We start from the raw sequence: 27,797 nt of genomic DNA, 5'->3' as shown, positions 1-27,797 counted from the left end.
TTTCCAATTCACATAGAATCATCAAAATTGGTTGAGTTTTGAGCAAGAAATGGGATGAAAGATAAAGTGCAAATTTTTGAATTTCAGAGTTTTCCTCAAATGTTGTAAATAGCAATAAAAAATAAGGTGCTGATTTTAGTAAACACAAAAGGTATATGAGCTCTATGAGCCCACTGAGTTCATAGAGTTCATAGAGCTCATAGAGCTTTCAGAGCAATGACAATGGCCATTTTACACACATATATATCCATATTATCTTTGCACTACTGGTGCCAAAATAACTAAGCAGATTTCATGGAGATATGAAGACCATCCATGATTTAAAAACAAAAAGCTCTATGAGCTCTATGAGCTCAGTGAGCTCATAGAGCTCATAGAGTGTTTCAAGTAATGATGCTGGCCATTTAATATGCATTTCCAAAAATGTATATACATATTATCTTTGCACTTCTGCATCCTTAGGAGAATAAAATCATTCAAACATTTAATTTTCTCCACCCAATGTGTAGAGGTGTTAGAGATGGGCGGAAACGGACGACTCCGGAGCGGAATCGGAGACTTAGCGTGGAGGGACCTTGGCCTCAGCGACTCAAGCGGAGCGCTGTGCCATTGCTGTTTGTCCATTTGGTCCTTAATTTCACAGTAGGTGAGCAGGAAGTCTCTTGGGGGCATTTCAGGTCGATTTCGGACTGAAAACAGACGAGTATGTACAAGCGCCGATATATAAGGAAGGGGCAAAAGCACAAGGAGAAACAAAGGGTGACCGAATCGGAACGAAGACGTCCGAACGGGAACAAAGGGTTAGAGGGAGCGGAGCGGTACCGAAGGTCATAGGGCAAGACCTGTGATACATCCGAAAGGAGGTAGAGTGGGCGAGGCCCAGAGGGGCAGGAGGATGAGGGGAAGTGGGGGTGATGACTAACTGGCTAGAATAGAAAGAAGCAGTAGTCCAAATAGGGATGAGGGGGAATTGCGAGAAATACATTACAAACGGCGAGAGTGCCGGAGGCGGTCCGCGAAGCTCGGGGGTTGCGGAGCTTACAGAGGTTACGGAGGCAGGGTTGGAAGTCCGAGGAATATTGGCAATGGTGTTCACGTAGTATGAGGTCACCAATGCAATGGACTAAGACCGAGGTGGAGTCAAAGTCCGAGGTATGGACTATGACGGAGGCTCGGAGTAAGGTACGAACGGTGTCCGAGTGTGAAGTACGGAACAGCGGTGGATGGTCGTAACTTGGCGGAAGGGTGGCGGAGGAATGAGAGAGGGGACAGGTAAGGAAGAGTAGTCAGGTCCGAAGGTGGATATCGGAACGGATGGAGATAGCGTAGGGGATGACGGGAGGGTGGAGGTGTGGTGAGGGGGGAGCGGAGTTGTAGGAAGGGTGGCGAGTAGGGCGATGTTCGGTCCGAGATGAGTATCGGAACGGACGGAGAAGGGGTCGGAGAGGTAAGAGGAGGGGTGTGTTGCCGAGACCGAAGGTGAGTATCGGAAAGGCAGCGGTAGGTTATGACTCCGGAGGTGAAGAGGGTGGAGGTCCGGAAGTCGGGTCGGGGTCGGGTATGCACGGATATGACAAGAGGGTGCACAGCAAAAAGACTCAATTTGCTCACAGAGCTCTGAGAGCTCCCTACCAAGTTTGCTGATGTGGGTTCAAACATCGTCAATGTCCGCTTACAAAGTGGAGAGGTAACTGAACTAGGAGCGACGGATGTTGTCTTTGCCGCAGGACCTTGGACAGGCAAACTGGCAAAGAAATTACTTGGAAGAAAGGCTGGTGCTGCTGGTGACATTGTATCTAGGCAAGTCTCTTCTCAAAAATATTTTGTGACACTGTTGCTGACATCCACAACCAGCAATCTGTCAACATCAATAGTTCTCTCACCACCATCATCTCATAGATTTTCGCCACATGCGCTATTTTGCACGCTTGTGCTTCCAAACGGCCAAATTGCACAGCCAGAATTCTACCCTCGCCCCGACAATACGCTCTACGTATGTGGTGCGGGGCTCACAGACAAGACTCCACTCCCTCTCAGCTGCGCAGACATCAAGTATAACAGCGAAGGCGAAGAGCGACTGAAAGAACGTGTTCGACAAGTGGTCAAGGATGAGTGGATCGAGGGTGCATTTGACCGCTCAGATTTTATCGTTCAGGCCTGCTACAGGCCTGACTCGAGTAAGACCGGTGCCCCGATCATCGGTAAGGTTAGCGAAGGGCGAGTGCATGTTTGTAACCTTTTTTCTTGGCCTGCTCTTATCTGGGTTGGCAGAATCTGGATAGCAAGTGGGCACCAGGTTTGGGGTATTTGCTTAGGCAAGTAAAATGTCTTCTCGCAAGGTCGCTGAGAAGTGATACTGGGAAATCCACAGCTCCGGGGACTGGGAAGGTGATGGTGCGTTTCCAGCTCCAATTAATCAGGCCAACGGCCAATATCAACCAAAGGCAGAGCTGATGATCGACGGGGAAGCCATCTCTTCCGACATAGAATTGCTGAGGCCTTACTGAACAAGTGCTCCACGAGGTCGGAATACTACCTCGTTATTAAACGGTTGAGATCCGAGTACAGTCCTCCCTACAGAGGGTTCAAAGGAGGCGGTAGCACTGCACGACGTTGCATGCAAATGTACATTTCTTCTGTACAATACAAATGAGAAGAGAATGTTCACGAATGTGAGTGGGTTGACGAACCCCCTGATTCTTGCAGGATTTCCTATGCGATATTGGGATTAGCCACTGTGAACCGCGTGCACTGGGTAGGCGTCAGACACCACATAAGCTCGGGTCCAAGGAAGCAAGCATCACAAATCGCCATGCCTTGGTCGTCAAATTGAAATATCGTAGCAGTCATGTGGTCACAGGAAGGTCATTGACATTTCTCCGTAGTTGAGAGCTTTCTTAGCAGCTGGGCCATTGTTCATGACACCTGAGAAGCTCTTTTGTCGACCGTGCTACTCTTATCTGTCCCGAACATCACATTCGGCCATTGGCACGCATCCAACACCTCGAATAGCTCGACATTTTCACGCGTTTAGGGGAGGTCAAAACCTCTCAGCACGCTTCTCTCATATGCCATGCCCTTCGCAAACGGAAGAATCGTCAATAGATGTGGGAGTTTCGAAGCTTAGTGACCAAGGATTGGCCAACGAAAGTACGAAGGCTGCTGCGTCAAGGCTAGTTAGAGGTGGTCAGGAGTACACGTCATTCCATGGTGTCAAAGTTCCGAAGAAGCCAACCCCTCCTACTGCGGACGGTCAGTTGCGTCTTTATTCCACAGTGTTGAATGTTCCTCAATGAATGTCTCCTTGCAGAATGTTGGCAAGTACTGGTTTCCGTTATCCGTGTTTGTACCCTAATTACTCTTGTTCCCAAAAGCATGTCAGGCTGCGCTGTATGCGTATACGACATCTACATGGACGCAAAGAAGTCTTTCCGTATTAGCCTCATCTCGGCACTCGCTAAACTCGAGTCTTTACCGCAGTCACAGGCATGGCAGGAACATGAATGGCCCGATGGACTCCGCAAACTTCGTGAGCAGCGGAGAAAGACCAAAGAACGGACGAAGATGTCTTCTATGGTGGGAGGAGGCTCCGAAAAGCTCACCGTTCCGCTGATCGACGATCTGGAAGATGCACAAGAGACGGCGATTGATGCGAGCATGAAGGCCTTTGCAGCTCTAGAAAGGAGCCTGAAACACAAGGGATAATTCGCTACTGTCACTGGAGGATTCCCCGCGAAATGGGGCTACTCAGGAAGCCTAGGATAAAGGCAATGTTTTAAAGGCCTGTTTCCCCAGTTTTTCCCCAACGCTGCCTCGCGTGCAACTCCAGCATAACGCGGTCGAGGGGGCTCCGACCGGACGATGTTGTGGGTGAGAATTAAGAGTTCATTGTTGTGCTCTATCGCCGTGATCAACCGCAACGTGCATGTTGAATATCCCGACCAAAAGCACTGGCACCTTACCCAACTCACTACTCAGTTTCACTAATCTTGCAATGATTTGACATGCTCATCGATCTGATTGGTGCGCCCTCTACGTCTTGGTATGCGCATGCATCGTCTACGGGGTTTCAACCTGGCTGCCTTCACCAGAACTTCTACGAGCTACATGTGTGCACCATGGTACTCAATTAGGGTGCGAACGGCAAACCCCTTCGGGGAGGATGTTCAGGTGGTGCTCCAGTTTACGGCACCATTTTGCGGGTCCTGGTGCAAATGAGTGTTCACTTGTATTTGATAGATGAAGAACGCATACCTACCAAAGCAACTGAAGCGCTTATGATGACCATAAGCAACGAGGAATGCTGCTTGTAACTCCATTGACACGCCTCCGGCGTCAGATCCTCACGACACCCGTCGCTCCAACGGTTTGGCACGGCGACCCGCTTCAGAGGCGCGACGCGTCGAGTTGTTCGGTTCCTCCATCTGCTGGGGCGGAAGTTATGCTGGTGCATCATCATTTGTCAGCAGCAGGCATTGATAGGCCATATGTCCCTAATTTCTTCCTGCGCTCCTTCACTGATGGGAGGCACATCTACGCCTGCCGGTATCGAAATGCGAGCGTATCCCCATTTATGCTTCATACATCGCGATTCTACTGGCCAGGAACCTCTCCCCTCACAAATTGCCAACACCGTTGAACTTCTCACCAAAATGGAGGACATGGGAAGTGGTCCTAAAAGGGAGAGAACTCACCCAGCTTAGGGATGAACAATAGTGACTTCAGTCTATTGGGGAACCGCTGATCCTGCTCTAGCGAACGGTTGTATAGTTATTGTTGAGGCGAATTACTGTGTCATTTCGCTTACTTTTTAAGCCATTTGGACAGGACTCATCGTGCAACGTTTGGTCAACATGATCGCTATATCCAGCGAACTTTTGGATGGCTAAAGGCCAATTGTCTTGGCTCCTGAGGTTGAGTCCACCCAGTATGCGAATGTCGTTTATAGTTCCGGCAGAGTGAACTTAGCGCGAGGCGGTTCAGGATGTGAATGAGCAGCGCAAAAGCCACACGAAGATGCACACTTGCCTTTTGCAGTCGAGACCGTACACGTGCCAAGGCGGTGCGCTCTACTTACCAACACACAAGCGATCAGCCTCAAGGTAAGTCAGATGAAGCACTTCCACTCATTTGCTGATCATTGGCGCATTAGATGGCATCTGGAGGCCATCACGTAGTCTTGGACCTAGGAGCCCCCAGCAAACCGCCAAAGAGCCTGAGGGATATGCCCTGTGAGGACTCGTGTATGGGGTATATTTTCCGTGAGCTCGGGTATGCACTGATCTTGTCAGATAGGTTTGCTGCCGACAAATGGAATGAACTATATCGACATAACGAAAGATCGCAGTATCACTGGCAATTGGCTGATCGATCCTCACGTGTCGCGACCCAAATTCTACAATGGTGCACCGCGACCTAGACCTAGTGGACCAGAGTATGTAGAAATCAATCAACTCTCTTGCCTTCCACGTCTCATACGCTACTACGCCACTACAAACCAGATCTGATGGACAATGGATTGCAGAAATCCATGAGTGGTTCCCTCGGACCGGAATAAGATACAACCTCAAGCTCCAGTCAGCATCTTATATCGATGCTTCCTTGCAGATTGGTTCCAGTCGACCTTACGGGAATGTCTGCACCCAGGAGTCTGGAGGTATCCGTCATGATCACGTTACGGTTTTTTGCATAGCACAAAAAGATATCATTCTTCACTTGGTAAGTAGTCTCTTTGTTGTTCTTCGCATCGAGTACATCGTTACATTGTTACCTTAGAGCAGGAGAGATGAGCATGCCGTGCGACTATTTGCGTCCAGCAAATATGGTGATGTACAAGTGTATCTCCCTGACAACTTCAGCGGCGTAGTTGTGCACCAAATGCTCAGCAATGTTGACATTCATGAAACTTGTTCATCTCGAGTGGTGGAGAGCCTATATGAATACGAAATCCAATCCACAGGATTAACGAAAAGCTGGCTAGGGGATCGTGACAGCGATAGGAGAGAGGACGAGTTATATATCTTTGCTCCGAATGGCAGAGTACACATTCTCTATCATGGGGAGTCGATCCTCACTTCTTATCTTCTTGCCTGGAAAATTCAACAATGCCTCGTGGAGTACGTCGGCCCACTGTTTGCTTTTCTCCTGTTTGCTGCTGTTCTTTGGGTGCTATCAGAACCATGCTTCATCATCTTTACTTCCATTGTCAGGTGGATCTTTGTATAGAAACCGATTGTTACTCGGAATGTTTACAACCCACAGTAGCACATTAGAATGGCCTTGTCGGATCGTATTGCAACGTGGCTGACAGGACAGCGGGGTAACTACCATCATCTCCTTATGACATTTTCACCCGAATATCACGTTTCTGCTTGCTGCAGATCAGGTCCATCACTAATGAATGCGAGAAAAGCTGCTCGACCAAGCATTCTGTGATCGAGAGACGCAAACTGATTTTTTAAGGACTGACCACAAATCTTTGTGGAATCAAGGTGTGTACGAGGTGGGGACTGATCAGCTAGGGAATGAACTGAAAGTTGGTTATCCGGATAAGTTGGCCAGTTTGTCGTTGGGCTCAGACAGGGAGAAACGACAGAGGGTCAAAGCTCGGTTCAGGTCTTTGCTGCGATGACGGGGAGTCAACCGCTATATGTAAACGCCCCTCTACTGGTATGAGAGAGGCCGAAAGGGTTTGCTGTGTTAAGTTGCGGCATGTGCTAAGCCCGTCAAATAGGTTGGCTAATGATGAACAGAACGAACTATGTGCATGGACTGGCATGAAATGACTCGCAGCATCACTGACAGTTGGCTGATTGATCCCCACCCGTCACGATCTAGAGTCGGTCAACGAGGGCGTATAGTTAGAGTGCAGAATCCTTACGCCTCATAGCCCAAATTTCACAATGGTATACCACGAGCCAGATCTGGTGAACAAGAACGTGTAGTACTGGTTGATGAGGGGCTTCGTTGGGACTAGACAACCTACAACCTGGAGCTCCGGTCAGCCTTATGGGACGAGGGGCCGTCACAAGGGAATCGTGATCTTATGCAATGCAGGCGAAGGTATCGTCCTCCAACTTGTAAGTCCCCTTCTTTGTTGTGACGTGAATTCTTCACTTCGAGATCCCACACTATGACTTAGATCGAGCATGCTGTACGATTGTTCGTCTTCAGTAAATATGGTGATGCTGTAGTGTAGTGTACCTCCCGGACAACTTTTGTGGCAAAAACTACGCACCAAATGCTCAGCGGCGTTGACGTGCACGAGACCTTGTCATCCCGAGTGAAGGAGAGCCTCGAGGTACAGGATTTACCCTGCGGCATTGACGAATAGTTTGCTAGGAGATCGCAACGGAAAGGGGGCGATGAATTATGCATTTTCGCGTCTAATGACAGAGTATACATTCTCTATCACGGAGAGTGGATCCCTATTTCTGTGTTGGGAGGGCATTGAGGTTGGTCTCACCATGAAGGCTCAACAGTGCATGGAGTGGAATGGGTTGCCACTGTTTGCTTTGACCTGCGCACCATCGTTTTTCCGGTGAGGTCAGTACTAAGGTGGTTGACAGAGCTTGGGACTCGTTTTGCGTATTGTGGCGGCAGTGGTTCTACAGCACCTTGCTGGCCTTGTCGCATTGCAAAGCGACTACCCCGTCTGACGGCCCTGTCATTTACGCGTGTATTTTGTGATCGGGAGACGCAAACCGATTCGTAAGGACATGCACGACGGTTGATCCGAGTCCCATGCCAGTGGAGGTGAGGTCCGATCAGCTAGGAATGAACTAGAGTTGGTGATCATTCCGAAAACATTTGAGTCAGGCTAAATTGTCGAGCCTGTCATTGAGCAACTTGGAGCTCATTAAATACTCAAAGCTGGTTCAACCTTTGTTGTTAAACGCTGGGTATGAGCGCCGTATAAGTGATATACTACAGCAGCAAGAAGAGGCCAACAGTCAGGAAGATTGTTCATCCACCTGGGTCATGGGTGGTGGTCGAAAGGCTTCAATGGGCAGACCATGTACCACTTAACGACCAGATTTTCTAATCAACGCAGAAATGGAGACGCCAACGGTCGTGCATAGACCAGATTCCAATCTTCAGTATAATGTTAATATTGAGATCGTACAGCTTCCTGGCTAACGAGCATACATCATGGTACGAAGGTCGAGCCCAACAGCCATTGCATATAACCCCATCTGCTAAGGGAGACAAAACCAATGAAGATGGTAGCTTGCAAGTTATTCTACCATTCATCCATTCCCCCTGATGAAGCAGCGATGTTGTAGTCGGTCCAGAATCAAGAGTGCGGGTGTCGTTACAGGGATTCAACCTGTTCAGCTACTCTAGGTCCAAGTCTAGCTGCTCGGTCGGAGGGCCAAGCTCAGGGCTCTTCATATAAATGCAAGGCAGTAAGATCAGGAAGAGAATCAACCTAAAGCCTGTGCACTCGCCCGAGTACACAGAGCCGGAGTATATCACGGATCTAAGTCTTTATTTATAAATCGCGCTTTCATGCATGGCTAAAAGCATGACCAGATCCACAATATCACTTGGCCGAGGAGACCATGTGCTTATTCACTGGCAAAGGGTGTGTTCACGCACACTCTGCGGTATGTACCATATTGGTAGCCGCGTTGGGTTTGCGCCACGTGCCACGTTTGGTGTGTCGTGAATCGAATTCGGTACCATATCCTCACAGGGGATGGTGGCGCCCCTGCCTAGCCCTAGCTATATTGTTACGAAGCCATAGAGGCTGGAGCCCTACTGTCTAGCCACACTGGTTTCTCTGCTTTGTTACTGGTTACGCGCTAATACAGCGATACAGCCATTTGGCTGCCGGAAGCGACTTGGTGTTGGTTGGGTGTCGGACCCGCCAGACTCGTGCCAATCGACAAGCCTCTGTCGTGATCATGTCAAAGCCAGTACGATAACCCGTGCGATGCTGTAACTCGTCGATTGAAAGTGTGGCAGCCTTCCTCCACTAGGCAGATTACCAGCCTCTATTCGCTCCACTCCACACAATTCGCTTCCGGTCCGCGCGTGTGGATAGCTTCGAAGACCTCCTGTAGTTTAACGCCCTGACCAATTCATTTTGGGCAAACCATGACCATGTCGGTCAGCGCCCGAATGAATGTTGGGAGTGCATGAATGGCGAGCACTGGATAATAGATATTATGTACCTGCTCAGACATTGATTTGGACGTCTGGCTTTTGCTCTCGTATTACCCACACGGGCGGACAACTCCGCCAAGGCGTGACCTTACTTGGTTCGATTACATCTTCAAGCGCTATAACACTATTTAATTTATTGGCCCCTGAGGGGTCTTATCGGGCAATCCAAGTCATCTTGCCTTGACCCTGTCCCAGCCGCGAGCACAGATTTAATGAGTGAAGTATGTCAATGCTGTTCTTCATCTGCACCTGTCTCCAACTACTAAGGCAACTGTAGGTGGTATCTGAAATGCAAGACACGTCCTCTTCGAGGCCTTCTTCCGAGGAACTCGATCGCGAGCCTAACGACGAAGGTATTGGATGCGTTAATTGTTGAACCATCTTTCGGGATGTGCTGATTCCATTGATAGCTTCCTCAATGTGGAACGGGGTCAATTACATTCACATTGAGACGACTCGACGTATCGCTGGGAAATGGTTGATCGATCCACACATTTCACGACCTGTCTTTTCCCCTGGGGTAAGGCGAGCCAGTGGACTGGAACGACTACGAAGTGAAGCGGAGGGGATCCTGTCAGATGAGGGCGGCGCTCCTTTGGATGGAATCAACCTGAATCTCCAGTCTGCATCCCAAATTGATGCCACTGTGGGAATTGGCACCAGTCGACCCAGTGGAGAGGCCTGTCAGCCCGAAGGTACCCATCATGAATCGGCTGCGATCTTCTGTGCTGCGGAGAAGGATACAGTCCTTCGGATTGTAAGTATTCTTGAACAAGTTGGTTGCTCCTCATCGATTAACACACCTTGTAATTTTGTTCGTCTCAGAGCAGCAGAGATGAGCACGCCGTACGAATGCTTCTATTCAGCAAATATGGTGACGTGCAAGTATATCTCCCCGATGATTTCCAAGGCCCCATTGTGTATCGCATGGGCAGCGACGTTGATCCCAGGACCACTTTTTCACCCCGAATAATGAAGAAGCTGGAGATATACGACGTCAGAGGGTCAACGTATGGCTGGCTGGGAAAGCATGATGGACCCGGGGGACGGCACGACGAGTTATATGCGTTCGCTTTGAGTGGCAGAGTCTATATCCAGTATCACGGAGAGACGATCCTCCCCTCCAAGCTATTGGTTTGGAGGGTTCAACAGTCATTCAGACTCTTCGCAAGGACCGCTCAACTGCACCTTGGGTCGCATCGTTCCCCGATATTTGCATTATTCGCGTCTCTTCCCTTACTTTATACGACACTTTGGGTATTCCAAACATTGGCATGGCTCCTGTCGCGGATATTATTGTGGGTGGAAAGGCTTTCATTTGTCCAGTTGATTTTCATCTTTGTTTTTCTTTTGGCACTTGGATTGTCTCCGAACCCAACGAGGCAGCTACATTAGTATCGTGCCTTTCATTGACCTCTGTAGACTGGTATTGCCACTTGTGATGTCCAGAACTCAAGTCAATCAAATCTATGATCGAGGGAATACAATCAATTTTGTTGAGAGCATGCGAGAGTTTATAAACGAGCGTCATGTTGAAAGGATCGTCGTCGGTCGGAGGTGTTTTGAGTAAAATTCTAAGCAAAAAACCTTTTCTTTCCAAATTCCGGAGTAAAGAATAAGACGTTGTAAGAGTAAGGTTGAGATTATGGTGGAGCGTGAAGAATAAGTTCAGTCAGGCTTGAGCTGACAGGGTCGCTTGGAGTATAACAAAACCCACACAAGAACCGGCAAATAAGAGAGGGTGTGCGTGCGGACACTCACGAACGAGAAAGCTGTGGCGGCCGCAACTGAATCCATTCAATGGACAAAGAAAGCAACTGTCAAGGTGAGGCGATAATAAATAAAGGAATCAAAGCCTTGGGGAAAACAGACTGATAAAATAGATACACGATCGAATGCCACTGCGATGATGGAAGGTAAAGGCGAGAACGGGTGCGTTCTATAACAAAAGGACAAATGGCGCCCCCACCACCAAGTTTCGAAAAACGAGTGGATGTCAGCTGGCAGCGAGATAACGTTAGAAAGTATGGCATATTTCTGATGCGCGACTTGGAGGAGAGGAGGAGGTCACAGCCTGTAAAGGGAGCGTGTCAGTAATCTCCCATTCAGGACTAGAATATACTCACGCTGTGCCTGGCAGCACGTCCGCGTCCGCATAAGCACTTCCACCTCCGGAGACTACAGAATGACCACAAGACCCAGCGGTGCTTCCGGGACTGGGTCCATCCATCAAACAATTCACAGGGACAAACCCTCTCCTGACTAACCCGGTTTCAGGTTCCGTCTTCTTCACAAAGGCCCACCCTCCGCCGGTGTCCTGACCAAATGGACTTGCACGCCCGAGGGTCGAATGGCAACTGATAACACGTACACTTTCACCACAACTTACAGCTATCTCCTCTGGAGCTGTGGGGCTCCAGGGGCGTACAACTTGTGCATTGGAAGGGCTGTTTCTCGAACTCGACATCCCAGGTCCAATAATAGCTCGGTGAACACTGGTCGGCAGGGAAGTGGAAGAATGGTTAGCCATGACACCGTTTCCAAACATGGATCGTTCAGCTGAAGAAGGTATAGGCGAAGGCATTACATTGGGATAATCAGCGAATGGATCCTCGTGAACCGATACACCTTCATGGGTTCGAGGGATGGGTGCCAATCCATCAGATCCCAATTCTGATGAACCCTGAGAACAACAATATGACGGTCTCTCACCACCTTGGCTTCTAGGCGTCATTCCAAGGGTAGCAGAACCAGGGGGGTGGGAAACGCCGTCAAATCCCCAAATTCAAACGACATAGGGGAAACGGTGCTCCCATCATCGCTGCGTCTATCGTGTGGACGGTCAGCGAAAGGGTCTCCATGAAGAAGCCCCCCAGTAGCGGGGAACAGCGAAGTAGGAGAGAGCGTCAAATCAGCAGTACGACACCTCCCAGGAGTCAACGAACTAGAAGCAGGAGGTGGAATCTGGATCATCTCGGGTGAACCAGATCTCGCGCCTTCTACTGTCGATAACTGCTCTCGTCGCTGTTCAAGTTGAGACGCCCTCCTCTCACCAGCGCTCATGCCAAGCCCAGCGGCGTCAAACGAGGCCCGGCTCAAGATAGAGGAACTGATCTTTGACAAAGGGGGGTCGGACAGACGAACAGACGGAGGTGGAGCCAAACTCTGTATAGAGTCTCTTGCCCAAACTCCTCGGATGACACTCTGTTCGGGCGTCGAGAAACTATCCTGGCTTAGATGTCTTCCACCCTCAATACCTCTGCTCCTCTTTTTCCCTCCCACCACCGCACCCGCGGCATAAACCTGCGGGCCACCTTCAATCCCCCTCTCAACACCCTCCGTCCACCCAGAAGCAGCACTCCACTCTCGAATCCTGGCCTGACGCTGTCTGGCATACATTTTCCTCCTCAGAACCAACCCAAGGAATGTCAAAAGGAAAACCAGCGCAATAGCAATGACAGACCAAATGGCAGGATTAAGCCCCCTCTTCGACGTTGACATGCTGCCCGTACCTCCTCGGCCCGGACCTGTGGTACCACCCCCATCTGTAGGGAAAGGTCCCCAAATCCCGCCTGTACTATCAGTGGAATAGTACATACTTCCGGTATACGACGTGGTATCCGTTTGCCTGCCCAATTGAGGTATCACACTGACAGACGACGGATTTCCAGGGAGCATGGTGGGAATCGTGAGGACCTTCGTGCCGGAGGTAGAAACGATCCACGAGATCGATTCCGAAAGTGCGGTAGGAACTGTAATTACAGATCCATCGCTCGTTACTGTTACGATCGAAAGAGGGACTGTGATCCCGTCAGAAACCGTGTAGGATACTCCCGAGGAGATAGACATGGTGGTCGTAGGAGTCGAAGAACTGGGGGTCTCTCTACCTCTGGAGGCGGATGTTGTAGTGGCAGGATGAGGTTTCACATCCCAAGTGGTAGTATCTGGAGGCGAGGGACGGGCAAGATGGGGAGTATGATTCGGAGTAGAACCACTAATGGACGATCCTTCAAGGCCGTTGGTGGTACTGCTGCCTCCATGATGATGGTCATCACCATTTGAGGTACTGCCTCCACCCCACTTGGAGGTGTCACCATCACTAGGGTTTGACGTTTGAGGTGAAGGAGGCGGCCTATGTTTAGATCTCCTTGAAGTAGATCCTGGTAGCACACGAAAAAAAAAATTCACGATGAAAAATATGGAATCGCAAACGAAAGAGAAAACGTCCCATAAAAAGACAGATGAAAAGTTTTCGAGTCAGAAAAGAAAAATGGGATAGCATCAAGGAAATGTAAATACCGACCTCCAAGAGCACTAGTGGGTTGAGGAACAGGAGGCGTCAAAGCGGGGCTGTTCGAAGTAGCAGTAGCGGATCCATGCAAACCACTATCGGTCCCACCTCCGACCTTATCACTCACGACCGACTTAATCGTTTTGCCTGTGTCATCAACGACTTTGGTTACAACTCCCTTTCCATGACCTTGTCCTTCATCCGTTTTTGTTTTTGTTTCTGACGGGGCCTCCGATGATACCAAGGGGGTGGGAATAGGAGCACTAGTTAAATTACCGTCGACTTTCCCCTTGCCCTTGAAAGGCGGCGGAGTTGGAGAAGGGTTAAGACTATCGAGCACCTTATCCTTCCCATGGCCTTTCCTGTTATCGGTTTGTGTTTCCAGCGGGGCGTCAGTCGATGCGGAGGGTGTAGGAATGAGAGCACTAGATAAATTATCGTCGACTTTCCCCTTGCCCTTGGAAGGTAGAGTCGGAGAAGGGCCAGGACTGTCGAGCACCTTATCCTTTCCATGGCCTTTCCCGTTATCGGTCTTTGTTGGTAACGGGACGTCAGTCGATACGGAGGGAAGGGAAACGAGAGCACTAGTTAAATTATCGTCGACTTTCCCCTTGCCCTTGAAAGGTGGGGTCGGAGAAGGGCCAAGACTGTCAAGCACCTTATCCTTCCCATGACCTTTTCCGTTATCGGTCTTTGTTGCCAACGGGACGTCAGTCGATACGGAGGGAAGGGAAACGAGAGCACTAGTTAAATTATCGTCGACTTTCCCCTTGCCCTTGAAAGGTGGGGTCGGAGAAGGGCCAAGACTGTCGAGCACCTTATCCTTCCCATGACCTTTCCCGTTATCGGTCTTCGTTTCCAACGGGGCGTCAGTCGATGGAGTGGGCATGAGAATACTAGTGAGATTATCGAGGAGTTTTCCTAGGTTTCCCTTGCCTTTGGAAGGTAGAGAGAGCGTTGAAGAAGAATCGACGCTGTCGACGACCTTACCCTTCCCATGGCCTTTTCCTTTATCGGTTTCTGTGCTTGACGGGACCTCAGGTGGGACAGAGGGAGTGGGAATAAGATCACTCGTTGCGGTGTGTCCCTGCTTTCCTTGGCCTTTGGAAGGCAGAGAAGGGATTGAAGAAAGACCGAGGTTGTCGAGGACTTTCCCGTGGCCTTTTCCTTTATCAGTCTTTGTTGTTGACGGATCTTGAGGTGAGGCAGAGGGAGTGGAAACAGGGTCGCTACTCAGATTACCGACTACTGTTCCTAGCTTTCCTTTGCCTTTGGAAGGTAGAGAAGCGGTCGAAGAAGAACCAAGATTATCAAGGACTTTACCCTTCCCATGGCCTTTTCCATCAGTTGTCGTTTCCGACGGAGGATCAGATGAGGCGGGGGGAGGCGTGAAAGACGTTAGAATAGGAGTGGGAGCACTGGTTGAATCATCCACAACTTTTCCTAGCTTTCCCTTGCCCTTGGAAGGCGGAGAAGAGGTTGAAGAGAGATCTAGATTGACAGAGGTTGTATCCAGAGGACCAGTCCCATGACCTCCTTTATCTTTTGTTTTCGACGGGGCTTCAGATGAGTCGGAGGGAGGGGCGAAAGAAGTGGGGATGGGAGTATTGGTTAAATCCCCGACAAGCGAAGTCCCTACGTTGTTGTCGAGCTTTCCCTTGCCCTTGGAAGCTGGAGAAGAGGTTGGAGAAGGATCTGGACTGGCCTTTGAATGGCCTGGGTTTTTGTCTGATGTCGAAGTGGCGTCTGACAGAACCTGGGATGAAGGAGTGGAAATGAAGTCACTAGTTGAATCTTGGACAACTTTTCCAATGTCGCCAGCTAGCTTCCCTTTGCCTTTGGAAGGCGGAGAAGAGGTTGGAGAAGAGGCTGGAGAAGAGGTCGGAGGAGGGGTCGGAGAAGGTGTCGGAGAAGGTGTTGGAGAGGAATTGAAATTACCAGGGACTTTATCTGATGGACCTTTACCATGACCCGGTGTCTGGTTGGGGCTTGAGAGATCTAAAGTCGGGGATGAAGACGTAGGAGACGTGGAAGTGAGGGAGGGGTCAGTGGTCACGACGGTTTTGTTTCCTCCTTTAAGGGGATTTCCCCCTTCTTTGGCAGATGAAGGGGAGGGCGAAGGAAGAGGAGTGGGGGTTGGGGCCGGGGTTGAAGGATCTAGAATAACCGTTGCTTGGGTGCTTGAAGTGCTTTTATCATGGCCGTGACCCTCTAGCGAAGTAGGCGGAAGCGTAGTAGGCGAAGGCGTTGAGCTGGGAGACGAAGGAGGTGAAGATGAGGAAGAAGGGGGCGCAGATGAAGAGGGGGGCGCAGATGAGGAGGGAGACGAAGATGGGGAGGAAGATGAAGGAGGTTGGAGAAGCAAGGAACTTGTCTGACCACCATGAACGTTGCCCACACCTCTGTTGGACGGATTCCCTGTCCTGCGCCCCACTCGACCGCGCTTAGCCGCAAGGTGAGCATTGGAGACACCTGCATGTGGCGCTCTAAGCAACCCTATGACCTTGCGCATCTCGCTCCCTCAAGGGATTACGAATCGTTGGAGAGAAAGCACGCCCACGCGTCAAGATTGTATCTAAGCACAATATCCACGTTGGCAATTGTTGCTTTCAACTGGGCTGCGATGTAGAGAGCCCACACGGTGAAGACCCTTAGTTGAGCAAAGAGAGCGCGAAGCCAAGACTTAGTTGAGTAAAGAGTGTGTGCAAAGCCAGATATTCGATCAAGCAAAAGAACGAGTGAGCTATCAAAGCAGAGAATCCTGGGTTCAAGATACGAAGGGAAGGGAAAGGTTGAATGCGATGACAGAAAGCGAGACCCTGAGGTATTCCGATCTTTGCTTTCTTCCCGTCTGTCGAGGTCCAGCGGAGAGTTGAAGAGACGGAAGGAGGGGAAGGGGAACGAGAAACGAAAGTGAGCTTGTGAACGCGAAAGAGCAAAGAAGGATACATATTGAAATTCCTAATAACTCAGTGACAGAGGGTGACAACCGGGCCCAAGGGGGACACCGAACGGGAAATATTTGTATCTATGTGCATTTCCATAGAGTGTGCGATGCCGTTGTGCCTCGCGACCATAAGAAAAGATACTTTCCATAATCGACTTGGAGGTTGTTCGAGCGTGGGATGTGACCCTGTCGCATGTGTATAAAAGAAAATCAATATACTTTCAACGCTTGCGCTTCCTCGGATCACACAGACTCTGGCTTCATGTCAAGGTGATTGCTGTTGTGTTAAGGACATTAGGCTCTCAGCAAGAAAATCAAATTACAACTTGATGAAAATTCTGTTATTCATCACAGTCCCCCTCTGGTGTGTGCGCCTGCTTCAGCATAACCATAGCGCGTTGTGACAAACGAGTGGAATCTGTCTCGAAAGGTAGCGCTTAACCACCTCCCGATAATGGAAGGGGACCTGGAACCTGTCAGTAAGTTCAATCACATCATAGGCATACAGAGGTTTCTGACGGATGAGGAGAAGTGATCGTCCGTGCACTGCGTTGACTCTGTCGAGGACGAGAGTGGTTGCCTTGACAATGCAAAGTCTCGTTCCTTGGGAGTTGTGACGTAAGACAATAGCTGGCAATGCACAATACTAGTGTAAATCTAAGCAGGACCCAGCCTTCTCTAGTCGTAGCCGCGCGAGCTCGTTGGACAACCAGTGGTGGGGTTCCCTGGGGATCCCGACGAAACCGATACCTCACCCACGCCTCGGATTCCTAATTTATTCAGGAGTTTCCATATGAATGCCTTCCTGGGAATCCATTACATAAGTCACAGCCTTTCATTGACCCTTTAGGCACGAGCGCGTTGTGCCTGGGCTCTCGGATAATGAGAACCCGCGAGTCACAACTACTGCTAGTGCCAGTGGTTTCCCGCTAGCGCAAGCTCCCATGCTATTAGTAAGACGGCTCAATACATAAGCTAGCCTCCCAATCCGACAATATCTGAATGTCCCTCGGTTAAAGATAACCACATAGATGCATGTGGGAGAAATGTTTTTGCATGAGCTCCCTTCGACTATGCATGCCCCAAAGGTCCTTCACCCGTCTGTGACATGGCGGGGTTTAGAGGGAATACAGACAACGGTGGATGCCTCGAACATCAAGCAAATTTCTAGTCCATCGATTGATCTGTCACGACCAAACGTAAATGCTTGTTACCTACTCCTGTTTTTATCCTAGGTACATAATGCCTTTACTGGGAAGACTCTTAGTTCTTCCCATTACTCGCAAGCGATACTATGTGCGAAATCATCAATTTTCGCATCATATGAGTCCTAAAGTACAAACTAGGAGGAGCTGCCAAGGGTGCGTGCGATTCCTCTAGTGCAACCCCTTGCCCGCCACTTAGCCGCCGAAGCGTTGACAATGGACGTCTTCCATTGCATAGCGTCTGCCAAACCCTAAAGGAAGGTTCCTCTAAGCTCTGATCGGTATGATGTGTAATTGGAGATAGCGTGTTCCCAGTTACCTTTCCACGGGCGGCTTCACGCTTCACGAAGTCCCATAGAAAAACCCCAGCTGACGGTGTCCTGGATGTCTCCTGCATCTGAAGAGGAACCTGTAGAAACCCGCTGTTCATAGTCCAGCTCCAAAAGATCTTCCGAACTATTGAGATCGAACCCTTAACTTCCTCAGTGGCACATGTCGACTCGTCAATGGGTGCTCGGCATGCAGTCATCGGCCATCCTCAAATTACGTTCGAAGCTAGCAGGAGGGATTATGGTTATCCAGCCGTGTCTTCTAGTGAAATCGAGCCTGTGGGGGATCCTGCCTAGCCTGTGGGTTGTCCACCTTAGTCTCAAAAACGTCATTTGGGGTAGCAACTGAAGCAGGAAATGAAGCATGCCCCGGACGAGCCTCCGCATACGAAGCAGCATCGCACTCCCTGTCCTACCATTTCTGATAACTGGTGCCCTGCAGCAACTCAGAAATCGCGCTTTTCGGGTCGGCGTAAGGGCGATTTGAGGGTCATAACAAACTTAGTTATCTCCCGTGGCGATTTAGGTTGTGACCTGGCTTGAGCCTCACGTTGCCTATCGCCAGACTTGACCTACTTTCGGCCACGGCATATCGCAAAAACCACGCAACCCCGAACAGGACTCGACTATTTCACGTACTGTAGCCGCCATGTTGCAAAATCATCTAGCATGAGATGTTGCTAAAGGAAAGGTACACATTGTATATGATGTTACATAAGAAATTGGAGATAGGCTTGCGCCACGCTCATCTGCGAGTTGTGGCCACAGCTCCGAGGGTGTATTCATGCGCGGAGACAGCGTCCATGTCTCAGGCTAGCCAAATCACCTCCCAAGACTCGCAGGCTCAGTAGAAGTTGGAAGCCGAGCCCTGATTCTTCTTTCCCGCCTTCTTGGCTTCCTTTTGAAGTTTCTGGATTTGCTTCTTCCATCTGGGAAGAAACATCCGGTTAGATAAGGACACCGGTGGGGTGAAAACGGGGAGGGACGAACCCGAAACATTGAGGACACTCTGGCAGTGCGAACCGAGACGATTGGGCGCGGATGATATCGAGTGTGGTCAGTTGCCAAAATGGAAGGTACCAACGAATCACTTACTTGGGTTAGAATGCTTCTTACATCTGCGAGTCCCGCAAACAGACAGTTACAGACCAATGTGACTGTGTCAGTTCTCTATTAAACTGTGGCCGCATTAGACGTGACGTACTGATAGACCCCTATGACAAGAGAAACGTCGCATCAAAAGTAGAAATGGTGAGTCATTGCTGAGGCTTACCTTCTTTATTAGTTGAGGCGTTAGGGATGTTCAAAGGATCCCGATCTATCGTATCCAGCTAGAGACAGCCAGGCGTTGGCAAGAAGAACCGAATTCGAGTGATGATATAAGTGCCATTGTTAGAACGGCGGACGAACACGAGCGCTTAAGATCGCGATAACATTGATCGGCATGAATTGAGTTTCACGTACCCCAAAGAAGGCATCGTTATCCTCCCGCCCATCATAATCGCAGTCCGCACACTACAAGCACGAAGAAAGAAACCCCGATCGGCAGGACACGTTAACTCCCACGACGCACTCGGGGGGATCACGATAAGACTTACAACTTCCTGCAAATGCGCCGCGCAAACCATGCAATCATGAATCTCAACGGTCTGAGCAGCCTGAGTCTCGACTTCAGCCATGACGATTGATGATCGGCTTGCGGGGATTGTCGGTCGTTTAGTGAGGTGCTGATGAAGGAGCTCCCGGATTTAAGTAATCTTCCACCACGGAAGTGCAAGCTACGGAGGATTTCGATCTTAGTCCTTGCTTCTATACAACCTAAATGGCCTAAACTCAACCAGTCAACCAACTCAAAAGTGAGAAAGAGGGGTTAGGAGTTTACGATATCAGAGCAAGCAGCCTTTTATACATGCCGATAATTCAGGTCACTGGGTCAGGTTCCGTTAATATTAAATTTGTGGGGTTAGCTGATTCAGCGGCCCCACGGGACGTTTCCATATAAAGTAATCTTGCTTCATTTAGCCCCATCAGCATATAATTGGGACGCGAGAGGCCGGAGCGTGGGATGCAATGATCGAAGTCAGATCGTAAAAAGCCAGGTCCTCCTCCGGCTTGGCGTCTGCAAACGAACTGTCAGACCAAAACGGCCGAGCGCATGATAAGTCTCATATCAGCATTTGAAGGGGTGCTTCGTTAATCAGCGACAGAATGGCTCGTACTCAACCTCGACGCCCGTACAGGCTTAGAGGTCTTGGTACTAATCGGCAGACGTGGTCCGCATCCAAGTCTAGGGGCGACACTTTGGACGGGGCCCCAAGCTAGATCGCCAGGTCGAAACTCGCCTATTGTGGGGGCGTCGGTATTCAGCTCGCCATACTTGAGGCTATGCAAACGATCGGGACTCTTTCTGGAGGGATCCTCGGTGGTTGCATGAATCTAAGTAGATGACAGATACATACTTTGGTTGTCCCGAATTTCTGTCCTCTATCTACAACCCATCGCTTAGCCTGTCCCTGTCTAACGAAAATGTAGCTCGTTGGTAAACTTACCTCAAGTCCTGCATCCCCTTCAGGCTTTCTTATTTTGAAAAGGCCTCTTGCCCGAATGTACTCCACTCTGGCCTTTATACTCGCCTTGATGGCACCGACGTCGGCGTTTGCTTTCTGCTTACGCCCTACAAGATTGCGATGGAATCGGATGGACCTTCATTGAGAAGAAAAATAATGTTACCTATGATAGCCCTATTCTTCGTACTGGGTATCCGTAATGCCTCAGTTTCAATGACGAACCCACACTCTTCCGACAACGTGGCCAGCCACAACACATACGCTGCAGTAACCATGATCACCAATCGGCTTATCTCTGGCACCCAGCAGAATATATGGGAGACACTCACAAGCATACAAGCTCATCTTCCCATCCTTTTCATCAAACCTCAGTTTCCTCTCCAACTCCACCTCCTCCGGTGGTCGGACTGCTGAAGAACTATCCGCACCTTCATTAACAGCATCTGGATCTGCGCCGTCCCGTTCGTCATTAGCTTCCGTCTTCTGGCCTTTCGTCCCACCACCATGCCTTTTCTTCAGTTGAAACCTCTTGTCAAATTCCCAGGTACAACACGGGATACTCAAATACTCCGCGCTTGTCAAGGCAGCAAGTAAAGGAACCCATGGTTGCAACTCATCCGCGTGATTCCCAATAATGAATCTCCCCTTTCCCGATTTCGTCTTAGGAAACATGTCTCGCTCAATGGTGTCAGGACCATCGGTATCGTCGTCTTTATTGTGATGGTTGTCTGTGGAAGCGGGAGGGATGGGAACGCGGAGACAAGAGATGGTGGGATTAAAAGCATGGACGAATAGGCGATCGCGTGTCGTAGATGGGTAGTGAGGCCATGATTTACGCGCCCGCAGGTCCACCCCTAGACCTGCATATCCACATTCGATGAGGATATGAACTAGGAGGCCGTTGCCACACCTGTGAAATAAATGAGGGTCCGTCATAATCCACAGCGATCGTCGCTAACCCCAAGTCAAGAAACCCTTCCGGTGGTCTTCCCCACGAATACCATGGCTCGTGCGGGTTGGATGAAGTCGAACTGGTATATGGGGAGGCTGGGTAGGTGTACTTCCATAGCAGCATTAAAAATGTCGCTATGGATATATCCTTGAGTGACAGAAGGAATAGCTCGGACATGCAAACAAGAACAGAAGGGAGAGAATCGCACCTCAAAGACGTGCTTAGAGGCGTCGGTAGCCTCATGCCAAGTATCAGCAATGCTTTTAAACTTTTCTCGCATAATCAGATACAGATCTTGATATTCTTCTCGTGGAACGAGAGTCTTAAAAAACTCGATCAATCTTGTGCAACGAATGAAGGGCGAAGTGCGCACATCATGAATAACACGTTTCTTATATCCTGTCATTTTGCCTCTACCGTACTTGAATATAGTCTCAAGAAGACTAACGCATGTCCGATATAGACGTGAAGTTGTGTCCACGCCTCCATTATCAGTCAAGCCTATTGAGGTCCCCGCAGCTGAATCGAAAGGAATTATCTCAATCCTCAGCGAAGCCTCTCCGCTGTCGTTGGTGGTATAGCGAAAAGCAAGGTGTCGCACAGGTGGATGATACCACGGGAGCCTGATTTCCTTCCCGTCTTCGGGATCGATCTCGATCCTGGGGCTCAGAATGACTAGAGACACGTCCTCTGCTCCATCTTCATGCTCCATACTGTGAACATCAGCCACGAGGAACGTGCAATCCTGATCGACACCTCGATCTCTCTGAGGCATTCGTGGAATCAGCCGTCTCACCATGTTGCGAACGACCTTCATTTCACTGATGGAGGATAAAATTTTGGGAGCGCTGAGGGGTTTCCCATCGGAGAGCACCTCAGTTCGTAGAATAAGCGAGGTGTTGCGTTCAGGATGAAGTAGAATCTCGAGAATCGCTGGGGTGAACTGTAAGAAAATGATGTCAAATGCTTGATGCATGCAATAAGGTGGACTTGAGCTTGAGTGGGCACTCACGTACTGAATGGGGAATCGAGCGGGCGCTTCGACGACGGATACCCATCTGAGTGAGGATTGGATATCCGGTCGGAAGTTTAGCACATCAGTTTGCTCGGTGCACGCGTGAGGAGAAAATTTAACGGGGAGAGAAAAATGGTCGACTTCGACTGGAGGCCCTCCCTCACGCATCGCAGGCAAATGACAGATCTCATGTGGTTTCACTTGCCACGGTGGCAGTGTTGTTGTTGAAACAAGGTCTAGACTTGATCGACATCCACCACTTGTTCGAGCACTTTGCCGCCCCTTCTGGAAGGTGCCCTCTGGTATTCTTAGCTGCGAACGGTCCGGTGGGCCCTTGCTCATAATTCGGTTCCTCCAATCACTAGCGGCCCGACGCTCGAGAGATTGCTACTTGCACACGCGGAGAGTGGACCAGCCACGAACTCATGCTTTATTTACATAACAAGGCGTCACTGCACTCCTAGGAACACTTTCCGTAGGCTGCAACGTTCTTCACGACGCACCACCATGCGTCATGATTTATCAAAAGCTTCTCCCATCTTCGAAATCCGCGCTCACAATAAAACTGACATTCAACCTTGCTCTTCGAATCCCTGAACCCAATTTCTTGCCGGCATATCTGCGAGGCCCGCATCCTCTAAATCTGTAGTGGCTGTGCCAACTGCAGCTCAAACCTCGTTGGGCGCTGTCTGTAAGGCTTATGAGACTAAGTACTGGTGTTGGACGAACAAGCCACAACGATGTGCCGGTTACGCATATCATGCTCAGATCAGCTATTGATATGATACCCTCTGTCTATGTGGTGCAACTGTTGCGCTACGCAACTACGTCCACATGAGCGCTTGTTCGCATCTGATTTCTTTGTCTGATATCCCATTACTCTGGCCACTTACACCACTGCGCGGTTACAATGAGTTTGTATTCCCTGGCGTGCGGTTTGGCAGTAGGCGACGGATTTCCAAGAAGATATCCAGATGAAGCAGCGCGACGATTGCATCTGTGATTGATTTTGTGAGGAGAATTATTTTTCCAAAATGGGTTGGATACTGGAACCTCATATATAATGTCCGATGTTGTGCCCTCCTCTACTCCTCACCACTTGCCACTTGCGCTCGAGATTGAGGTTAGTACTTGTTGATCAACGCTGGTTATTATGGATATAGTTGCTCATGTCATATACACTACTGGCTAGTGGTAGCAATTTCTAGACGCCATAATGCGATTTTATAGTCTCTTTGCCCTAATCGTTCTGTTTCCCATCGTCGCAGCTGATTTCCACCTTGGCAAGCTCCATTGTTACGGTGAAGAACCCGACCAAAATGTCAATTACGACGTCATGGTCCCTTCGAACGATGGTAGCCGAAACCTGGCGGTGAAATTTGCTCATGCTCATGCTTAACCATTCTTTGCTCAATAGACACTTGCGATAACGCAGTGGCCTTGCACCACTCCGGTCAGGGCATTGAATATGCGCCAGGATCGATCACCGCCGAACTTTGTGGCGTTCAGGTTACAGTTATCACCGGATTCAATACGTGGACAAGTCCGAATATCGGAGTCGGATCATGTTTCAAGACTAGTTCCCGTCGTAGTCCCTCGCCGTGCGATAACCCGTATGATCAGGAAGTCCCGCAGTGTGAGTGGGATGACCAACTATGGTGCGCTGCGAACATATGTTAGAAAAGTACCAGAGATTGGCGAAGCCAGCTTGAGTTTTCATGTTTTGAAGATTGTAACCCATGTAGATAGCTAGTATATAGTCTGCAAGGGATCTAATCGACAAAGAGTCGTATAAGAATTAAGTCCGTTGTTCCAACTATATGCTGTGGTGCGGACTTGCAATATTGCCGGGAGAAAGGGAGGAGTCTCTCGACCAGCTATTCCATTCCATTTCCTCCCTCTTCAAGTTCCTGTCGGATGGATGGATGGATCGTTGAACTTGCAATAATGTCAACTATGATGTCAGACTCCATCAGCCTGTTACTTAATACCCTTTCATTAGCTCTTCATTCACGGAGACTGTGCCTGGTGTCGAAGATTGGTTCTCTGGAATGCCTTGCTGAAATCTTTCTGTCGTCAATCATGCCCCACTCGCCTCACTCAGGCGGCATTTATGTACACAACAACCAAGAATCACTCTAATCTTAGACTTTGACCTCTTGACGTACGTTGTTTAAACACCGACCTGAAATACTAAACGATCTACTTCACATGGTGAACTGACTTCGCTGCTCACTGATTTCTATCTTACTCGGGCATGCGCTACTGCAAACCCCAATTACAATGCATGTCTCCTGGTTATGTAAGCAAAATGAGAACGCGCTCGAAATTTGAATCTTCATTTGAATTCGTCTCTACACTGTTTGATCCATAACATGAAACAGAAAAAGAGTTTGGGAAGCCAGTGAGACCGCGAAGACTCCACTCGATGAACACCCCTAAGATCAGGTTCCTACGAAGCCAATCACAGACCACTGTTGAGACCCACATAGTCCAATCTCGCGCACACATCCAGAAATGCCACCATGCCAATACAGAAAGGGACTCAAAAAAATCACGGGCAACTAACAATTAGCGAGTTGACAACACTCGAGGGTGCAATGCCCCAGAAGATTTAGCATGCAGGGGAGAGATGGTATCAAGACAGAGAACATACCCGAAGGCTCTCTAGCCTTGTACTTGTAGTAAACATACGTACCGCAAGAGAAATATTAAAGGAACATGTAAAGAATATGCACGAAACACGGAGGCAATTAACGAGCGGTGTAGGGCGTCAAGCGGCAAGACAATCGAACATATGGTGAGCCGGTATTATTTTTGCTAGGCAGGACTCCAAATTTTTTGCGAGGATTGCGAGGACGACAGTGATGGACCGGCCCAATCAACACTTGAGTGTGAGTGTGAGTGTGAGTGTGATGACTCCGTCAAAGCATTGATTCCGTCTAGATGTGGTTGAATGTCTTCATGAAACCGGAGTATAGTTGAGGAGATTGTGGTCATGGAAGCTATCGTGGAGGATTGTTGCTCCACGTTGTTAAGGTTGGCTATTGACAGAGCACAAAGTGTCTCAAGCCCTCCTGGGAGGATAGTAACGGGAATACCGCGATAGATCTTTTCGCGTATACCAGAAACCATTGCGTGCAGCTGATGTGCAGTGGAAAGAGCAGTATCTGGAGGCGCATTCAGAACAACTGTCTCCGACTCTCTAGCTGCTGATGAGTCTACTAAAATTCGGGTATGATTGAGTGGAGTTGGGTGGTCCGAGTGGAATGTAACGCCGGGGATAGGCGGTAGTTGCCTGGACGGCTTAATAGAAGTCTGCGGCTGTTTATCATCAACACTTTCCGGAAGGCCGACGATCCCTGTCCTTTGCACCCCATGGCCATTGCTGGCATTCCCAAAGGGGGAAGATTGGGACCCGTGTTCTTCGTCGTAATACTGGACGTATACCTTTCCATTGACCGCCCAAGCATCCAGTTCATCCCCTTCTCCCACTTTCTGGCATCCCCCTAAAAAGCTTCGAGTCACTCCCTCACGGGTAGCCTGGTAGGTGTTCAGCGTGCGCAAAATACCGGAAGACATGCAACGCCTATGGTCAATATCGTCTCTCATGCAACAAATGAGTCTACCTCGGAAGTCTTTGGGAAGATAAACATGCACATCGCCCATCTTGCTCGATAAGAGGATCCTCAATCGAGATCCCAGGCGGCGAGGCTAGTAAAGGGGGGAATGGATTTGTCAGGGTGCAGTGCCGCAACAGAGCGACTCTGGATAACTCACGATGCAAAGCGCGGTGGATCCAGATATGGAAGAACAATGAATAAACACCCGCTCGTAGGAAAATCCGGTAACGAGCACAGTTGCGTCAATACATGAGTCAGATTGCAGCCGTAGCTTTGTTATCTGAGACTCCTCTTGATCTTCATAATCGGGTAGTGCCTCCGAATCGGTCGCGTCCTTACGGAAGGTTTCGATGAGCCTTCTTTCTGCAGCTGCACGAACATCACTCCTGGCGCAGGTGAGATGTTCGGATCAGCACGAAGACACAAAAATAGCGGAATCAGTGAGAAGGACCGGGGTGGCTGAAGAGTCAATTCACCATAACGGGGGCGCACTGGACCTGGGAGGACGCAATGACAGGGAGATATTGATATTCCATACGTCGGAGATGGGACCCCTGCGGGAGACCCGGACGAAATTTGAGGTGGCTTTTGATTCCCAAAAGCGGAGCTGGAATAAGGTCAGTAAAACGCTCCATCCAAAGAGACCGAGCTACGGCAAATGACCTGCTTGAGCGCTTTTTCGGAAAACTCTTGAGATGTAGTCATCCTATGTCAATAAAATCCAATCATCCAGTCACCGTGACGGGACGTTATCGTCAACTCGATGATGGATGGCACAGGGAACTCTTCTAGTACATACCACAGAGGTGTTCGACACGCTAAGCTGGGAGAGCCCAAGTCACATGGGTATGTGGGCCTCCCTTCGCCCTATGGCTTATCAAGGCTCGTCAAGGCTGTGCTTCTAATCCGTAAAGAGTAAGCCGGGCGGCGGCTGAAGGCCAAGAGGCGCGCGCGCATTACGGTAATCATTGTATTAGGCTGTGCGCATCGCGGGTTTCGGGAATAAGAAAGCTAGAAGAGAATGCTGTCTTGCCATAGCTCGTTCACGCAAACGGGCGACCAGCGTCATTGATTTAGTAACCAGAAATGGGATGGAGTATAAGTTCTGAACCGACCGTGAAGCATTTGCCCATCGACTGCCAGCAATTTGACGAAATCGAAACCCGGTTGTCGAATGGGGTCCACAGCTTACGAACCGGCAATGAACAAGACCACCGTCGATCGGTGGTAAGTAAACACGGCCCATGGTGGATCTGACTGGGATGTGAAGGGTTTGGGACATCTAAGTCAAGCTGGACGTTCCAATCACCATTATCCCACTTTTTTCCGTACTAGTAAGACTAAACATATATCGGAGTGACCAGCTCACAATCGCTTGTGCTTAGCTCAGTCTTGGCGCACCCGCACCTAGCACTCGCTTTACTTAATGATGTTCAGATAACCATACACAGGGAGATTAGAAACGCAGAACTGTCAACGGCAATCTATTTTAGTAGAGACTGGGATCCTGCAACAGGAGATGCTATGCTGATCGAGCCTCTGAACCAAAGGAGCCCCCGAAGTGAAAGGATCATGCTCTACCAACGAAGCTGTCCCACTCTAACGCATTCCCACACCGACTAAGAATGGGAATCATGACGAGGGACAAGTACTTGAGCAGAGGGACAGAAGATGAGAATGTCGACACAAATACATGC

General features: G+C 49.6%; 8 protein-coding genes across 8 annotated transcripts; 4 read left to right on the top strand and 4 right to left on the bottom strand.

Moving 5' to 3' along the window:
* Positions 1–1,507: 1,507 nt before the first annotated feature.
* On the top strand, positions 1,508–3,705 carry EI90DRAFT_3123217 (uncharacterized protein; the record flags this gene model as incomplete). Its single annotated transcript, XM_039063590.1, has 4 exons — positions 1,508–1,558; positions 1,637–2,206; positions 2,886–3,252; positions 3,311–3,705. 4 exons carry the CDS (start codon positions 1,508–1,510, stop codon positions 3,703–3,705), a joined length of 1,383 nt encoding a protein of 460 aa, XP_038916244.1.
* Positions 3,706–5,152: 1,447 nt separating this feature from the next.
* Positions 5,153–6,225, top strand: EI90DRAFT_3123216 (uncharacterized protein; the record flags this gene model as incomplete). Its single annotated transcript, XM_039063589.1, has 4 exons — positions 5,153–5,243; positions 5,296–5,434; positions 5,502–5,718; positions 5,776–6,225. 4 exons carry the CDS (start codon positions 5,153–5,155, stop codon positions 6,223–6,225), a joined length of 897 nt encoding a protein of 298 aa, XP_038916243.1.
* A 3,386-nt stretch (positions 6,226–9,611) lies between these two features.
* On the top strand, positions 9,612–10,680 carry EI90DRAFT_953861 (uncharacterized protein). Its single transcript, XM_039068278.1, has 2 exons — positions 9,612–9,928; positions 10,002–10,680. The coding sequence occupies exons 1-2, from the start codon at positions 9,810–9,812 to the stop codon at positions 10,564–10,566; spliced, it is 684 nt and encodes a 227-aa protein (XP_038916242.1). The 5' UTR covers positions 9,612–9,809; the 3' UTR covers positions 10,567–10,680.
* An 88-nt stretch (positions 10,681–10,768) lies between these two features.
* Positions 10,769–16,406, bottom strand: EI90DRAFT_3289321 (uncharacterized protein). The gene is made up of 5 exons (XM_039067159.1): positions 13,475–16,406; positions 11,923–13,331; positions 11,561–11,854; positions 11,298–11,488; positions 10,769–11,245 (listed from the first exon to the last, which is right to left on the bottom strand). The coding sequence occupies exons 1-5, from the start codon at positions 15,972–15,974 to the stop codon at positions 11,239–11,241; spliced, it is 4,401 nt and encodes a 1,466-aa protein (XP_038916241.1). The 5' UTR covers positions 15,975–16,406; the 3' UTR covers positions 10,769–11,238.
* Positions 16,407–18,775: 2,369 nt separating this feature from the next.
* On the bottom strand, positions 18,776–19,585 carry EI90DRAFT_3056712 (uncharacterized protein). Its single transcript, XM_039060245.1, has 7 exons — positions 19,542–19,585; positions 19,408–19,458; positions 19,217–19,274; positions 19,148–19,157; positions 19,039–19,061; positions 18,934–18,952; positions 18,776–18,872 (listed from the first exon to the last, which is right to left on the bottom strand). The coding sequence occupies exons 1-7, from the start codon at positions 19,569–19,571 to the stop codon at positions 18,788–18,790; spliced, it is 276 nt and encodes a 91-aa protein (XP_038916240.1). The 5' UTR covers positions 19,572–19,585; the 3' UTR covers positions 18,776–18,787.
* A 286-nt stretch (positions 19,586–19,871) lies between these two features.
* On the bottom strand, positions 19,872–22,590 carry EI90DRAFT_3056704 (uncharacterized protein). Its single transcript, XM_039060244.1, has 9 exons — positions 22,475–22,590; positions 21,836–22,405; positions 21,671–21,784; positions 21,470–21,609; positions 20,840–21,420; positions 20,674–20,772; positions 20,493–20,617; positions 20,403–20,431; positions 19,872–20,350 (listed from the first exon to the last, which is right to left on the bottom strand). The coding sequence occupies exons 2-9, from the start codon at positions 22,277–22,279 to the stop codon at positions 20,137–20,139; spliced, it is 1,746 nt and encodes a 581-aa protein (XP_038916239.1). The 5' UTR covers positions 22,280–22,405; positions 22,475–22,590; the 3' UTR covers positions 19,872–20,136.
* A 950-nt stretch (positions 22,591–23,540) lies between these two features.
* On the top strand, positions 23,541–23,876 carry EI90DRAFT_3123212 (uncharacterized protein; the record flags this gene model as incomplete). Its single annotated transcript, XM_039063588.1, has 2 exons — positions 23,541–23,600; positions 23,676–23,876. 2 exons carry the CDS (start codon positions 23,541–23,543, stop codon positions 23,874–23,876), a joined length of 261 nt encoding a protein of 86 aa, XP_038916238.1.
* Positions 23,877–25,297: 1,421 nt separating this feature from the next.
* Positions 25,298–26,805, bottom strand: EI90DRAFT_3016213 (uncharacterized protein; the record flags this gene model as incomplete). Its single annotated transcript, XM_039056963.1, has 4 exons — positions 25,298–26,191; positions 26,258–26,486; positions 26,577–26,707; positions 26,764–26,805. 4 exons carry the CDS (start codon positions 26,803–26,805, stop codon positions 25,298–25,300), a joined length of 1,296 nt encoding a protein of 431 aa, XP_038916237.1.
* Between the last annotated feature and the right edge of the window lie 992 nt (positions 26,806–27,797).

This window comes from Cantharellus anzutake (assembly GCF_015039405.1).
Source record: "Cantharellus anzutake strain C23 chromosome Unknown EI90scaffold_22, whole genome shotgun sequence".
NCBI classification, from domain to species: domain Eukaryota; kingdom Fungi; phylum Basidiomycota; class Agaricomycetes; order Cantharellales; family Hydnaceae; genus Cantharellus; species Cantharellus anzutake.
Note: the sequence above shows the minus strand (reverse complement) of the source record. Positions and strands in the feature narration are given on the sequence as shown.

Excerpts from the sequence above, each read along its gene's own strand:
- EI90DRAFT_3289321 (XM_039067159.1), bottom strand. The coding sequence starts at position 15,974 with ATGCGCAAGGTCATAGGGTTGCTTAGAGCGCCACATGCAGGTGTCTCC. Across the intron at positions 13,332-13,474 it reads ACCCACTAGTGCTCTTGGAG|GATCTACTTCAAGGAGATCT; the intron begins GTCGGTATTTAC and ends GTGTGCTACCAG. Across the intron at positions 11,855-11,922 it reads CGGCGTTTCCCACCCCCCTG|GGTTCATCAGAATTGGGATC; the intron begins GTTCTGCTACCC and ends TGTTGTTCTCAG.
- EI90DRAFT_3056712 (XM_039060245.1), bottom strand. The coding sequence starts at position 19,571 with ATGGTTTGCGCGGCGCATTTGCAGGAAGTT. Across the intron at positions 19,459-19,541 it reads CGGCGCATTTGCAGGAAGTT|TGTGCGGACTGCGATTATGA; the intron begins GTAAGTCTTATC and ends TCGTGCTTGTAG. Across the intron at positions 19,275-19,407 it reads ATAACGATGCCTTCTTTGGG|CTGGATACGATAGATCGGGA; the intron begins GTACGTGAAACT and ends GGCTGTCTCTAG.
- EI90DRAFT_3056704 (XM_039060244.1), bottom strand. The coding sequence starts at position 22,279 with ATGAAGGTCGTTCGCAACATGGTGAGACGGCTGATTCCACGAATGCCT. Across the intron at positions 21,421-21,469 it reads GAAGGGTTTCTTGACTTGGG|GTGTGGCAACGGCCTCCTAG; the intron begins GTTAGCGACGAT and ends TTTATTTCACAG. Across the intron at positions 20,432-20,492 it reads AAGGGGATGCAGGACTTGAG|ATAGAGGACAGAAATTCGGG; the intron begins GTAAGTTTACCA and ends GATGGGTTGTAG.
- EI90DRAFT_953861 (XM_039068278.1), top strand. The coding sequence starts at position 9,810 with ATGCCACTGTGGGAATTGGCACCAGTCGACCCAGTGGAGAGGCCTGTC. Across the intron at positions 9,929-10,001 it reads AGGATACAGTCCTTCGGATT|CAGAGATGAGCACGCCGTAC; the intron begins GTAAGTATTCTT and ends GTCTCAGAGCAG.